The 14,885-nt window shown below is 42.6% G+C and overlaps 1 protein-coding gene and 1 long non-coding RNA gene across 22 annotated transcripts in view; one reads left to right on the top strand and one right to left on the bottom strand.

Annotated features, from left to right (window-relative positions):
- Positions 1-14,885, bottom strand: part of Tenm4 (teneurin transmembrane protein 4) — a 2,788,855-nt gene that overhangs the window by 106,837 nt on the left and 2,667,133 nt on the right. For 18 of the 21 annotated variants that reach the window (XM_063256396.1, XM_063256398.1, XM_063256401.1 and 15 more), the window contains 2 exons: positions 8,637-8,822; positions 1,293-1,319 (listed from right to left, as the gene is read on the bottom strand). In XM_063256396.1, the coding sequence (XP_063112466.1) occupies positions 1,293-1,319; positions 8,637-8,822 (213 nt within the window). The remainder of the gene's footprint in view (positions 1-1,292; positions 1,320-8,636; positions 8,823-14,885) is intronic. The other 3 variants (XM_063256387.1, XM_063256388.1, XM_063256391.1) reach the window with 1 other exon arrangement.
- On the top strand, positions 4,379-7,010 carry LOC134477683 (uncharacterized). The gene is made up of 3 exons (XR_010049820.1): positions 4,379-4,599; positions 5,608-5,780; positions 6,341-7,010. It is a non-coding gene; the product is annotated as an uncharacterized LOC134477683 (long non-coding RNA).

The following is a 14,885-nucleotide window of genomic DNA, read 5'->3' as shown; positions in this document are numbered from 1 at the left end:
CAGCAAAGCTGTCCCAGCGGAAAAGCCCGGAGCCAGTTACTGTTCTCCAAAGGCTTTTCCATAAGTTTTTCAACACTAGTTGGTCTCTCTTACTACAATTTAATTAAACATTTTCCATTTCAACTTCAGAAATTAATCTCACAAATAAAGTCTTTCTCCAAATTAAGGAGAATGATATATATAATATATAATGATAAACTAGTGTGACTCAAATTTGTGGAGCATCATTCCTTTTTATGTGGAAAGTCTTTAACACTCATTATTTCACATAATCCTCATGCTAACCCTATGAGGTTGGTCCTGCTGTAGATTAAAACCTCTGAAGTGAAATGACTCACTGAATATCACTCAGTTTATCAGGTGTGTGAGCTAGGGCTCAAACTCTGCTGGTCTGGTTACAGAATCTGTGTCCCTACCCAGAGAGCAAATGTTTTGTGTCACATGCCATCGATGTTAGGGCTTAGGAACGAAAAAATACATTTATTTTTAAAGGTACACACATCTGATCATTCTGAGACCTATTTGTGGAGTAATGAGTCCTGTTTGGAAATTGGGCATCACCTAATCATGTAAATGTTTGAAATGTCATGAAGTACTTTGTCTTTAAGAAATACTCTTAATAGCCTGGCAAGCACAAGGTCATGAGTTTGATTCCCAGAACAAGAAACAAAAACAAAACAAAATAAATACTCTTCATAGATAGAACTTACCAAAGCCAGGCTTTCTCTGAAAAGGAAACCAAACAACAAACAAATAGCCCATTCAGAGTCTGTTTCCCCTGTCTGCAGAGCCCGTCACCTGTTCCTAGCAGGTGGGGGCTTCCGTGTGTGGCTGCTGGATGAGTGGATACAACAGCAACCAGCTGTTACTTTCCTTAAGGTTTCTCAGCTTGCTCTTGGGTCTTCTCCTCCCTCTGGTCACCCAGCCTGGTACCCAGCATCTTACTTCTGATGGACTGAAGGGCCACAGGGAACACTCAGGGTGACATAAGATGGAGTGGAAAAGGTGAAGGATGTGTGTGGGCAGGGAAGGAGAATAGCACAATGGTAATGTCACAAATGGATCTGAGTGACAGAATGACACTGTAGGTATATCAACCACCATGTGACCAAAAACCCACCCAAGCTGGGCAGTGAATACTGTGACAAAGCTGGGGCTGTGGCAGCATCTAGATGTTATCATGCTATGCTATGTTATCATGCTATTGTTTTTTATAGACATATTTCTTCTTTTTATGTTCATACACAGACACACACAAAGACAACCAGAAAATAGAGGAAGGAAGACCATACCTTTAACTACCCTATCCAGATAGTGAGCTTGGGAGATAAAAGACAGGACATTTAAGGTAGGAGCAAGTTAGCACAGTACTGCCTGCCATACAACCATGCCAGGTGCTAAGGTGACACAGAGATGTGTGCCCCATGTTTGAGATAAGGCCTTTGCCATGAGGGGAGAATAAAACAAAGACAAGATGACATGGGAGAAAAGGAAGGAGAGCAAGCAGATTCTCCTAGAAAGGCCAAAGGAACATCAATTCATTCTGGGATCCAGGGGTTGGGAATGTGCTCATAGAACAAGAAGACAGATGGGTAAGGAAAACAGGAGAAAGGACGGGAGCTGCACAAGTGGCCACACTCCTGCTCTGTCTCTGAGGTTCGTCCAAGTTTATGGAAAACTAGAACTTGTCCCTGGGTCCACCCAGAGCAGCATCCAACCTTCTACAAAGGGAAGCAGCTGCACTAAGAATAAACTCTGTCTGGAGGTGTTCCCAAGAGTTGGAATTTAGAAATATGCAAAATCTGAGTAATCTCTGATATGCACTAGGGAAGTGGGCTGAGTCTTTGGTCAAATATACCACTAGCTTGTCTATTTGCCATTCTTGAATTTTTTATGGACACATAGGCCACAGAAGCTTGAATGCAGAATGTCTGGTGCCTTACATAAGATGCAACCCTCCTTTGTGCATCTTACATAGAATGTGAAGCACAGGTCAATGGATGTAATTGCGAAAAAAATAAGAGAAAGGAAAGAAAACCTGACCAATTCTCAGTGCTTGTTATCTCAAAAGACAAACGACACACACTTTGCTTTCCAATGGAGGAGCTCTGTTCAAGCCTTGAATTATTTGGTAAACTAAGGTTTTGCGTATTTATGAGGATGAGTATCAAACATTGTTCTGGTATAAGTTGAGCTTGCATTATATGGCTGTGTCTGTCTATGTTCAGAGTGGAGCTGGCCTCTGCACCTTACCAATGAGGATGCTTTGAGGAGCTCCCTCTTGCCTGTCTCTTTACTCCTATCCTCTTGTGTGGTCCCACAAAAGCTATACAGATGGCTCTCTTCTCAGGTACTGGAGGCCTTCAGCTAGGCTACACCCATCCCCAGTTTCATTTCATATGTGAATCAAAAATCCACAAGACACCACTGGGCTGTAATAATGTGGCCTGATCTGAAAGCCCTAAGAATCCATCAATAATATTAAGATTCTTTTGAAAAATGGACTTTGTATTTTAAGTCCTCTGGATAGACAGATACTACTACTGTTCATGTATATTTGCTTTAAAAGACTGGTGGGTAGGAAGCTCTATTCTTAATTCAGGTGTCCATGTGGTTGGTCTTTCAAGATGAAATATGCTCTTGAAGGCTGCAGAGCTACATGGAGAGTGGCAAGAGATTTAACAGGGCCTGCATGCATTCTTTCTTTCTTACAGAGGCCATGGAATTCACGGGTAGCAGGAAATAAAATAATGTGAAGGAGAGTGGCTTATTAAGCAGGAGTGAATAAGCAAAGCTGTGGAAGGCCAAACACAGGGACTACCTGTATGAAAAAAATGAGACACAGGGATGCCCACATGAAAAACAGCCTAGGAAACATCTCTGGCTAAGGGCGAGACTTCCTTAATTCTTAGTTGATTTAATACATTAGCCTTAGACAAGTGCATTCATTTAACTTTGCAAAATGGTTTAGGATTTCTTAGATTCTATCTCCTAGGATGTCAGAGCTTTGCCATCAAAGAGCAAGAACACGTGGGATTTCCTGGCTTGGGTGGTTTTCTTAGCTTTCAAATCTTCAGAGTCTTTTGGAAGGCCCTAATTATAAATTTGTACAGTAACTCAGAGCCTAGTAATGGAAGAGGTGGGGTGACCAGTATTCATACTGAGGGAGTTCTCTGAAGAGAAAGCATCTTTGATTGTCTCTAAACTTGATGATGGTCTCATGGCTTTGACGGTTAGTAAAGATTAAATGTGCCCTATAGGATAATCTCTTGAAAGCCAGGGTTGACTCCAGGGCTTGTGTTCTCTTTGGATGCTATTTCATTTTTAAAATTAAATAGTAATAATTATCTTTACTAAATGTAAATATGTTTTTAATACCTTTAAAAATGCTAACTCATTTCACTAGTCCACAGGTAGCAATATAGGCCAGTAGAAATGACTGAGGCAGGCTCTGGATAAATCAACAGTGTGAGTTTTGAGGTGATAAATAAGGACATTCAAAACTTCAAATCTTGACACTGCAAATCAAAAGGGATTCCTGTGCTACAAAGAGACCTCAAACTACATTATGAATCCAAAAACTGATAATAGCCGGTCAATATCGGATCCAGGCAATGTCTGAAAATGGAAAAGAGCTTCCTTATCTCTGGCTATTGAAAATGGAAGTGACAACTGGGTCTTTGAAGTCCAGTGGCATTTATTTATGAAAGGCATATGCAGAAGCCCACACTGGTGTTGCCGTTACTGCTTGAAAATCTTCATACACTCTTAAATATGACCATTTTAAAATTTGTGGCTTTGAAGTACCATCTTTTAAGAAAAGATGATGCAAAGCTCATCAGTTTGCATTATGGAAGTTAGATTCAGAAGACTTCACAAATTCTTGCATCTTCACAAAATTTCTGTATTTTTCTTCTCAGGACTCCAGGATGAGGGTGACAGCAGTACGATCAACTTTGCTCATGGCCATATTTATTTCTTTGCCATTGCACAAATATTTCCTAAATTCATATTATCTTTGTGTCATTTATGGGAGAATCAGGAAATGTACTGGTGCAGAGGAGTTTATGATATAGACGCCGAGCTTTTGGCATGAGGTTGCTCTGGGAGTTCTTAGGTCTCTTTGGCATTTCTATGATCACCAATATGAGAACGTCCTCCAGTGACTTGCCTGCATGAACAAAGGCTTCCAAGAGTTTCTCTTAGAAACTCTCAGAAGCTTCAGGGTCCCTATCAAGGTTATGAAGAACACAGTAAGAAGCTTTCCATTCTTCCCCTTTAGGAGCCTTAGTTTAACTTTGGCAGCCGTATCATTGGTCCACATTAGGCCAGATGAAACAGGGATCAATACAGAAAGGGGTACAAGTGGTGGTTACAGTCACCTAATTATAAAAGAGATGTGCTTGTTAATATCCTGAACACATTCTTGTTCTTCCCTCTTTGAATGAAGGATCCTTAAATAAGCGGCCAGTGGGACCCACCCTGAAAGAAGCCAACAAATTGTAACAGCTTTGTTTACTACCCTTATCATATGTGTGCTGAAGTTTCCTGATGTCATCAACAATCAACCCATGCTCTGACAGTTTGAGACAGATCCCTGTAAGTCTTCTCTCTTTCCTTGTCACCATTTGTCCTGTTGGATTTCAGCTTTTCAGGAGGGAGAAGCAGGGCTATCACAAAAGTGCTCGTATCTCATGGGAGACTTGTGAGCTTTTGGTGAAGAAATGTCTGAGCACAAAAAAACCCTGAGCACTAGCATTCAAAAATGGACAAAAAACTCCAAAGTTCTGTGGCTTGCTTTACACATTCCCTTCTTCACGAGGTCTGGTTTTGCTCATTCAAGTAATTGTACCATCAGAGTATTATTTTGATCTTTACTCCCAGAGGAGGCTTTTGTTTAAGAATCAGGATTTATATGATTAGACAGCTTTCCTGAAGTTGAGTAAATAATTCTGTATATCTGGCATTTTTAACAATCACAGCTTTGGGGTCAAGGTTGGAATTTTATAAATGCAATCAGAAGCTGGCATCACACACACATGTTTTGAGCCCTCTTAAATGAGGGGCATTGAGGTGAATAAAATAATCAAAATCAATGTAGAATTGTTCCAAAATGTTAGTGAAGTCTTGAAAGAAATAAGAAAAAATTAAACACCTTCTTAAATTTAACTGAATTTTAGATTTTGCTGTGGAAATCAGAGGCAAGCCCTGAATGTAAGGGATCCATAAAATTTCCGGAAACAAAAAATCCAAAAATAGGCTTTTGAAGTCTGTGTTGACCTTACTTAAGACATAGATCCAAATCAATTCATCTTACCTTAATTACTAGACTAGGAAAAGTGGGTTCCATATATGGAAGCAGGACGGTTAGTATCAAGGAAGCAAAGACAAAAATGAATAATTCCTTTTTCCTTCATGAGATATTGCTAAGTGAATGAATCAGGCTGATGGGTCTACAGGTTTTTGGGCAGGAGAGGAGAGGGCCAGACTTTCTTGCTCTTGGGGACCTCCTTCAGCCACCCTATTCTGTGAGGCACAGGGAGAAAACTAGACCTAAGCAGTCACATGTCCTTCCCACAGCAATTTCACTATAGATCTTTCTTCCAGATGCAAAGAGACAGCGATTCCTAACCCAAGGCATTAGTTTTCAAACTGAAGTGTTCTTGCCATCTGAAAAAAAATACTGTAATTAAGGAGGATGCCACCCTCAAGTTTCCTCTTCTTTTGAAAACCAACCTCTTCTGAGAAAAATCAAGCTGCTTCCATGAAAGATAAGGGAGGTAGGTAAAGATATTTAATTCCTATCATAATAATTTTCTCAGAGAAGTGTCATTGGGGTAAAAGTTTCTTACACCGGGGACTTGGCCATCAGAAGCCTAGATTCCTCTTTTCCTCTGAACTCCTCATTCTTCCTATAAGGCAATCAAGGTGTTCTCTTCTGTTTATGGAGGCAGCAGTGTATAAAGAAACAGGGTCTCCTCTCTTTTGTTTCCACTACTTGGAGGTCTCTGAGTTGGTGTCATGGATACCAGCTCTTCCTCTGGTGCGGGAAATGGCTAGACTGCAGTGTAAGAGGTAGCTGCCTGTAATGACCCACTATGTAAAAATGATACCCTATAACAAGAAAAATGTTTAACAATTCAAATTTCTAACTTTTCACATCAGCAGTTATTTTCTTTTCCTAAATGACCCTCACAGGGAGCAAATTTCCCTGGAAACATAAGGAAATAGCCCTTGTTATCACCCAAGATTGAGAAAAGATTCTCATTTCCATTTCCACAAGGGAAGGCTTCCACTATTGTTTCTTTAATTTTCATTCCCTTTCTCCTCTGTTCTACAGGGGTGTTGAAATGTTCCTTTGGCTGAGATTTTCAGTTTCTCATGAGGATGCAGCTGGCCACAGTAGAGATCCACAGAGAGAAGGATGCCATGCAGGGAGATCAGACAAGGACGAGGGAAATGCTCACCAGACAATGAAAGGTAATAGAATTCTGAGCCAAAGTCCTTTCATCTGAACCACTGTAACTAGTCCATTACGTCTTCAATGTCCTATAACATTTTTCTGGTATTTAGGACTGTCAACCTTCCTTTTTTATTGTGCACATTTACCTTGATGCATTTCCTATCTGCAGGGGAAAAACCATCTCTGCAACTCCAAGAAGGAAAGTTTCTTCAAAATGGACAATAGGGTGTGTAGATAGAATGGTCTGTCTTCCTGGGATTAAAATAAATGGCCCTTCTTAAAACCAGGTTGATAAATATTTCCAAGTTACTAGATGTAGACCAGCCTTCCCATAAACCCTATCATGAATTATCTATGACTAAGGCTCCTAAGTCCCAAGTCATTGACTCAGATGAGATGTTTTATCTCATAAGAGTTGATATAAACTTTCTGGCACTTGGCAAGGCAAGCCGAGGAATCTGTGAGCAAGGAGGAGTGAAAACAGACTGTTAGTGGCAATGGGGCATCTTCTGAGCTGGGAGTCTGAAAGGTCAGTCCATCCTCAGTCATGCACAGAAGTGAAGAAAACGGGAAAACACAGTGTAGAGAGGGCCCCTGGGGTGACAAGGGAGGACCAGTCCTTGGTAAGGAGTTTCCAGGGCAATGATAAACTAGGATGACGCTGAAATACTGAAGCCATCAAGCAGTGCTGGTGCATTCTGCTGTGGAGGAGTAGAGAGGATGCTCACCCTTAACTAAGGAGGGGCTTTGTTAGGAGTGGGGCTGCACAGCTTAGAAGAACTCAGAAAAAAGTGCAGCCTCGGGGAGAGGCAGGAGCCTTGGTGCAAATCTGGGCTTTGTTGTATGGAGACTGCAGAGCAAACAGCTGATGAGGAGGAAAATTAGGCTGCAATTCCTGCTGAACCTCTTTAAGTTATGTGACGTTTAGCCTTAGGTTTCTGTAAAGGAGAAAGTGACCCATACCTCTTCACTGTGCTACAGTACAGAATAAAGCAGTTCTAGATTTTTTAGCACAGCACTTGGCACACAGTGAATATTCAGAAAAGTAGAAGCCATTGTTATTAAAAATGTAAGGTATTCAATGGCCATTTATACAGTGATGTTTCAGGGGTGGGGATCAAGAATGTAAACTAATCCTTGGTGGCAAGTGGCAAAAGGAAAAGAATGAGGGCTGAAAAAAAGTCACAAAAAGATATGAGGTAGCTCTATTTGCTTAAAATTCTTTTGTTCTTTGAAGGCTTATGGGATTGTCTTCCAGTTTCTGTAAGAGCTAAGAGGTCACTTTCTGAGCCAGAGAGGAGCACCTGGAAGCCTGCCTTCTAAAGCCATGTGCTCACCATCTGATTACAGACCCTTCCTTGAAAAAAAAACACCAAGGGAAGAAGTTAAAACACACATCTACAAACCAGTTGATTCAATAAAGAGCTTTCAGTGAGTGTTCATTCCAGGATAATAAACCAAGCAAAACGTCTGGCTGTGTTTAAAATCAACAAAACCAGCAGGAAAAGCGGAGAGACGGGAATGAAGTGATCAGTTTGTTTTAAAGCTGCCAACAGTGCTGCTTCAGCAGGGGCCCGTGTGGAGGAGCCCCCATGTGAGGAGAAAGGAGACAAATGCTGAAGGGATGGAAGCCCAGTGCAGGGGTAGCAGAATGTAGATGTGGCCAGGCCCTGTGGAGAGCTTTCCTGGGGTGCCAGCATCCTAGGTCAGTGGGTGAGGAGGGCCAGGACTGAGCCACATTGATATTATTAATACGGCTGATAATAATGGCCGGGTGGACTGAGCACTCCACTCCGGCCAGCCTCTGCTAAGCACTTTGCATGCTTTATTTGTCCCAGGCTGAGAGAGGTGATGGGACTTGCCTGGGGCAGTCATCAGGCTCATTTCTGAGCAGAGTTGTACTGCACTTAGTCTGGGTAGGGCAAAAGGGCAAGGCTTGCAACCAACTAACTAGGACCTGGGAAAGGCAAATTAGGAGGAATAATATTGAAAATGCTGAACTGTAACTGAGTTTAAATCCAATTGATGTCTAGGAAAAGCCATTCATAATGTCACCAGATGAAAGGACTTTTGGCCCCTTCCCACATGCGAGGGGGGTCCAGGCTGGCCCCGAAGGCCCAACAGACATCACACTGCTGTGACTAGACACGGGCCCGGCCTGTGGCCGCCATACCAATAGTGCAGTGTTCGCCGTTCCAGCCCACGCTGCACTCGCACTTGCCGTCGCGGCAGGTCCCGTGCTCTGCGCAGCGCGGGTGGCAGGCTCGCTGGTCACACGCTGCCCCCATCCAGCCATCCTCGCAGCGACAGGTGCCCCCGACGCAGACACCGTGGCCGCCGCAGTCCGCGGCACAGATCTCTGTGGGCAGGGGAAGGAGGTAGGGAGCAAGCGGTGGGGGAGGAGAGAAAACACAAGATTTGAGCAGGTTCTTGTCAGGAGCAAAGGTCACACTTTGGCTACCTACCAGGCTTCTGTGAGTGGCTGGGATTCCAGAAGCTTAGGAGACTAATCTCCATGGACAATGACCCTCTAACAAGAACAATTCTCTGGGCAGAAGCCTGCTTGGAGCCCATTTCCCCATCATAATGGGAGAGACTAAAGGGCTCTGCTCTATTTACTTTTCCCCCTGGCCAGCCTCGCTCTGCTTCTGTGCTTGCCGTGTCCAAAGGGGACTGGCCTTCCCAACAGATGTGAGAAAAAGTCAAATTTAATTAAAAATCGGTTATGTGTGAAAACAAAGTGAGGATGAGTCCCTACTGACAAATGAAGGGCTGTGGGTCTGGCTGGGGTGCACAATGAGCTCGGGGCCTGCATGGAACTAGAGCTTTGACTCTAATGTTGAGGTGCAGGGGAGTACTTGACCCTTGTACCCTGGACATACTGAGTTGTGGTCCGAAACTTGCAATTTATTCTGTGCTTTTGCTGAGTTTATTCTCTGTCATCCAAAGTGCTGCTTCCTCCTTCAACTCCAAGTACCAGCTCAATGAGCTTTCAGATCCAAAGCAAACAGCTAGTGGTGGTGATGGCAGGGTGCACTTCATGGCCACAGTGTGGTTGCCCGGCCCTTCACAAAGGCCCGTCTGTGAGACTGTGCAGACCATACAGGGCCTGATTCACAAGTCCTATGGGCTCCAGGCCAGCAATGGCTTTGTGCTTCCTGCAGGCAGAGGTTGTGAAGGTTCCAAAATGCAACTGCTCTTCAGGAAAGAATCGGAGCAACTGTGTCTACTGATGATCTCTGCCACGGCTCTGATGGAGACCCAGACTTGACTCAAGCCTCTTGGCAACAGCCTTCCAACTCATGTGAAAAGTCTAATGCTTTAGATTTCTTTCAAACTAAATTAACTAGTACCTGTGTTAAACTGCCTTTGCCCATTACCCCCTTCCAAGTGGCAGTGCTGGTCTAGAAGCTGCTAATATTCTAGCTATTTTTGAAAAAAGTAAAGTAGATATGAGAGGCCCAGACTTTCCTTACCAACTCAGAAGACAACGCATAAAATGTCTGCAAATTAAAAATAATGGTAAGAGTTGCCAGTCACCCTGCCACGCCTATCACCTCAGAGGGGAGGTACAGTATTTCCTGTTTGCAGTTTGATCTCAGTTTTCTAAGCCACCCACAAGAGAAGGTGCTGCTGACAGGTAGACAGCTCTGGCCTGGGGCAGGGACATGATTCCTTGCCAGGGGCAGGAGATTCTGATCTATGTGCCACAAGCAAGTGTTCTGACTTTCCTGAGCCACAGTTCCTGGCCTAAAGAGCGTGGATACCATGACACTGCTTCACAGCAGCTCTCTGCTCACCTGGTGAGCTACACTGAGCACTCATTGAAGTAGTCAACACAAAAGGCCAAGGTGAAGATAAAGTAACTCTAAAAAATATTCCTAAAACTGAACGCAGGACACTGAGCTTGATGTCCAAAGAGGGTTGTGTGGTTCATGCCTACTCAGACACTGAATTGCTAGGAAGGAAAGGTCACTACCTCTTTCTGGCTATCAGTTTCTTTATCTATTTAGGAAGGAACCTGGTGGTATGTAAGGTCCCTTCAGGGGACCTAAGGTCCCTTCAGGCCCTAAGACTATGGGATTTTAGGATACACTTATCCCCCATGCTATCCCTACTCTTGTTCCTAGGATTTGGCTCGCATGCCCTGCCTGCTCTGAGCAGTCTACTGGGATTCACCCTGTGATTATTCTCTTGCTCTTCCCCATCCCATAATTGCATGCTACAGTGATTTTCTGTTTCTGTTCTTTTCTCACTGTCAGGCCAAGAATCTTCTGAGGCTTGGGCTCCTTTCTTTGATCACCCCTATCTCAGGAACCAGCATAAGGACTGGCATAGAATGTACTCCCTAAATAAGGCTTGTTTGATAATATTGAACCAGGGTGTGTCATTGGCACAGATGAGAGGGGATGAGAAGCACTTCATGCACATGCTGCTCAGCCAGGCCTATGTCTTTCCTCCTCCCTATTGACCTGTCTGTATGAAAATGTCCTATGTGGGGATGGGGCTTCGGAGCTAAGAGGCACTGCATCCAGCAACCCTTCAAGAGGATGTTCAAACTCCTTTCAGAAGTGTCTTAGGCTTCCCTAAAGAAAAAGAACGTCAATCTCCAGGGCCCAGGCCTGCTTAGGTGCTGTCTGAAACTACCACCTGTTCTGCATAACAACTAAAGGGCAGTGACCTCCTGGTGACTCTGGAGGCTGAGCTTGAGCTTAGACTGCACTTTCCTCAGAGCTCAGGGAGAGAAGATCAGCTTAGAAGGTTAGTGTCTTGTTCAGGTTCATTCAGCTCTTTTTTCCAGGTGTTAGTTGATGGTGTGAAAGTAAATAGCATGTTGCACTTCTGTTCATTGAGTTGTGAGCCAGGAAAGGTGCAGGCTTCTGGGGCAGGGTTTGGGGTCAGCAGCATACATGGAATTCATAAGAGGCCAAGGAGAGAAGTGGCAGGCTTTGTCCTGCATTCACCTGTGGGACTTCATGTCTTAGCGAACAGGTATAACTATCCCTTATCCCACAGCATTCAAGGGGGATTGTTGAAAGATCCACTTCAAATAGCAAAATCCATGGATACTCAAGTCACTTACATCAAATGGCAAAGTATATGTAATTAACCTATATATACCCTCCCATGTACTTCAAATAATCTCTAGATTGTTTACCATACCTATTTATGCAATGTAAATAGATGCTATAATTTATTATTATTTAGAAATAGTGATAAGAAAAAAGTTTGTATATTTTTAGTACAGATGGAAAGATTTGAGGATTTTCAACTTGCTGTTGTTTTAATCCACAGATGTGGACCCCACGGTTACAGAAGGCAGATTTTACTCCATTCATTTATTAGCCAATCTGGGAGGCAGTGTGGACAGATGAGAGAAAGACTTAGAATCAGATGTGATTCCAAATCTCAGTTCTACAGCTATGTGACCCACTCAACTGCTCTGAGCTTCATTTTCCTCCTCCATAGGATGAGGATAGTGACAGCATCCGCTTCAGAGGTTATTTAGTGCTAGTGATATCTATATCATAGGTATCAACAAATACATACTGACTCATTTATCTTTTGAAGAATCTTCCACACTTGCCTACTACATGCCAGAGACTGTGCCTGGAGCTAGAAATACAAAAGTCAGTAAAATAAAGTCTCTGTACCCCAAGAGATTATACTCTAAATACCGTGTAAACTGATGTTGATATTCTAAAGATTATCCAATAATCTGTAGCCACTAGTCATGCCTGTGTCATCTGGATTATGTGTTATGGGTTAAAATCATGGGGTTTAGGATCAGACAGATCTGGGGTCTACCGATGGCTGTGCCATTCATTACTGAAAAATCTGCAAGTTGCATATTAAATTGAGTTTTGCTTTCCATTTCTGCAACATAGGGACAATAAGTTCCACTTCAATAATCTCACAGCTTTGGTGTTACAATAAATGAGGTAATGTGTGGGAAGCCCATTTTTTGGCTTAACTAACACATCAGGTTTTGAAGTTTACAAAGCACACTTCGTATACAAATTTTTTCACTTAACTGTCACAGTAATGTTACAAAAACATCTGCCTATTGTCCTTCTTAGAGGTAAGGATACTGAAAACCCAAATAATATAAGGATACTCTTCAAGGTCATATGGGCATTTTGTGTTTTGACAATCCTCAGAATAATGCATCTAGCAAGATATGTATTGATGTATTACTATATTTATGCAAAATAGGTATCTTGCAGACAAGGAAACTGAGCCTGAGGAAAGAACACTTACATAATTCACAGAAACTTTTCTTCTGCAGCTCTTTCCTACCTGTTGCTGGCCCTGCTGTTTCTCCTTTGTTACATCCAAGCCAGAACCTGGATATATGTGAGAAAAAATGGAATCCTCTAGGTAGAGTTTCCAAGACATTTGGTCTCATTTTTTTGCATTAGGAGACTGTGATCTGACCAACTAAAACACCCCACTTCTTGCCAGTTTACACTACAGTGTTTTCCTAGCACAAGGTACAGCTGGCTGGTGGCTGGGCAGCTGTCTACTAGCCCTTTACAAGCTTGTTTGTGAGCTCTTACACATTTTAATGGAAGGTCCCTGAACTGGGTGACCTTGATATTTATGGGGTGCTAACTGATGGTAACCCAACATGTTCTCCTTGGCAGAGGGGTCTGTTTGAGTAGAAGTGACCCACTAAGGATTAGGATGAAAGATGGGAACGGAAACCTGAGATGCTACTTTATCATGTGGCCTCAGCTTGTAGTCCCTATCACTTTTTTCCCACAAATACTCTGATTTCTTACTTTGTCCTTGAAATAAAAGGAACTGCTTTATTTTTCCTTCTTGGGTTCTGTTTTGACATTAAGGCAGACATAATTTCACAGAGCGGTTGGTGAAAGCCAAACAGGATGATGCTACAGAATGTGTTTCAACAGCTCATTTGCCTTTTACATAACAGAAAGAGTCCCATTTGTGAAATTTAGGTTGTGACTTCTCTCTGAGCCTCAGGTTTCCTTTTCTGTAAACTCGGTGGCATCAACCACTTTAGAGGGTGGCAGTTTTCTAGGTGCTCACTATGTGCACTGAGGATCCAAATGGTGACAATGACAAACCCAGTTCTGTCCTGACCTCAAAGAGCTTGCATTCTGTCATAGTGAAAGGGCATAACCTAAACCTATTAAGGTAAGTGAATGAGTTGGCATGAGCAGAAGTAAAGATTCTAGCATAATGCCAGGTATGTAGACAGAATATAGTAAATTTCACATTCCCATTTTTCTTTTAAAAAAGGGAAATGAAATGCAGTGGTGAGTGTACTAGACTGATGTCAGAAGGTCAGATGTGAATTCTGACTTTTACGACATGCTTGAAACAAGGCGACATTGATAAATGCTAGTTGACTTTCATGCAACAAAAATCAGAACTTGCTGACTGAATATTGGAAGGCTGGGCTCTGCGAGGAATGTCTTGAGGTATTAAGGGTAGACTTAGCTTCAGATCTGACTCCCCAATTTCCCAGTTATGGTTAATCTCTGAACCATAATTCTTCACTTCTAAAACGAGAAGGGCAATAATGATTCCCTACTACAGGTTAGAGGGTGATAATTCAGGGAGATAATATAAACAAAAAGTTCCATGTGCATCATTTTATGTGTATGACTGACTATTGGACCTAAGATGTACAATATCAGCACAGCTCCAAGTCACCTACTAGGGGAACAGTACCAGAAGAGCAAAATATTTAATCTTATAGTAGAAGTCTTGGAATTAGGTAGAAAATTCCTGCACTGGTCACCTAGCAGCCACCATCACCATAGACTATTGAACCCTACATAGAAGCCATTTGTATTGGTAGACTAGTAGCATTCTTCTTGAAACCAGATGAAAATCTCCAATTGTCCTAAAAATTGTTATTGCAAGCTGATAAAGTTCTTTCTTGTATGTGCAGTACCTTGGCAATGAACCTGCCAGGCCCCCAAACACATTAGCTCTTCTTTCAGGAAACCAACCAGGGACTCCTGTTTGCCCACCTTACCTCTTCCCTGCCTTACTGTATACACATCATCTTACTGTAGACTGCAAGCCCGCCTTATAACAAGGTCTAGTTTTATTCATCTTGATTTCCTGGCACAGGCACTGGAAATGACATGGTACAGCACAGCTTTCAATAAATATTTGTTGAAAGAACAGATGAATTTTAAAATAGCTCCATGGGAGAGGTGTACGTCAGTTGGCTGAACTCCATCTGAGAGCCATACTGCACATAAGTTATTTTGTCAAATATACTCATAGAGCTTTAGCCTCTTTTGCATCTAAGCTTCTTAAACGCCCACTTTTCCAATCTCTGAGTGCGAATTCTGTAACTGTAAAAAGTCTCAGTTCTTACACCTTAAACACATCTTTTTCCATGCCAATGCCCACCTGCACCTGTTGCCAATGACAT

The sequence above is a fragment of the Cavia porcellus genome, unplaced genomic scaffold (genome assembly GCF_034190915.1).
Source record: "Cavia porcellus strain 051 isolate PalLab524CR breed Dunkin Hartley unplaced genomic scaffold, mCavPor4.1 scaffold_9, whole genome shotgun sequence".
NCBI classification, from domain to species: Eukaryota; Metazoa; Chordata; class Mammalia; order Rodentia; family Caviidae; genus Cavia; species Cavia porcellus.
This window is presented reverse-complemented; position numbering and strand designations above follow the sequence as displayed.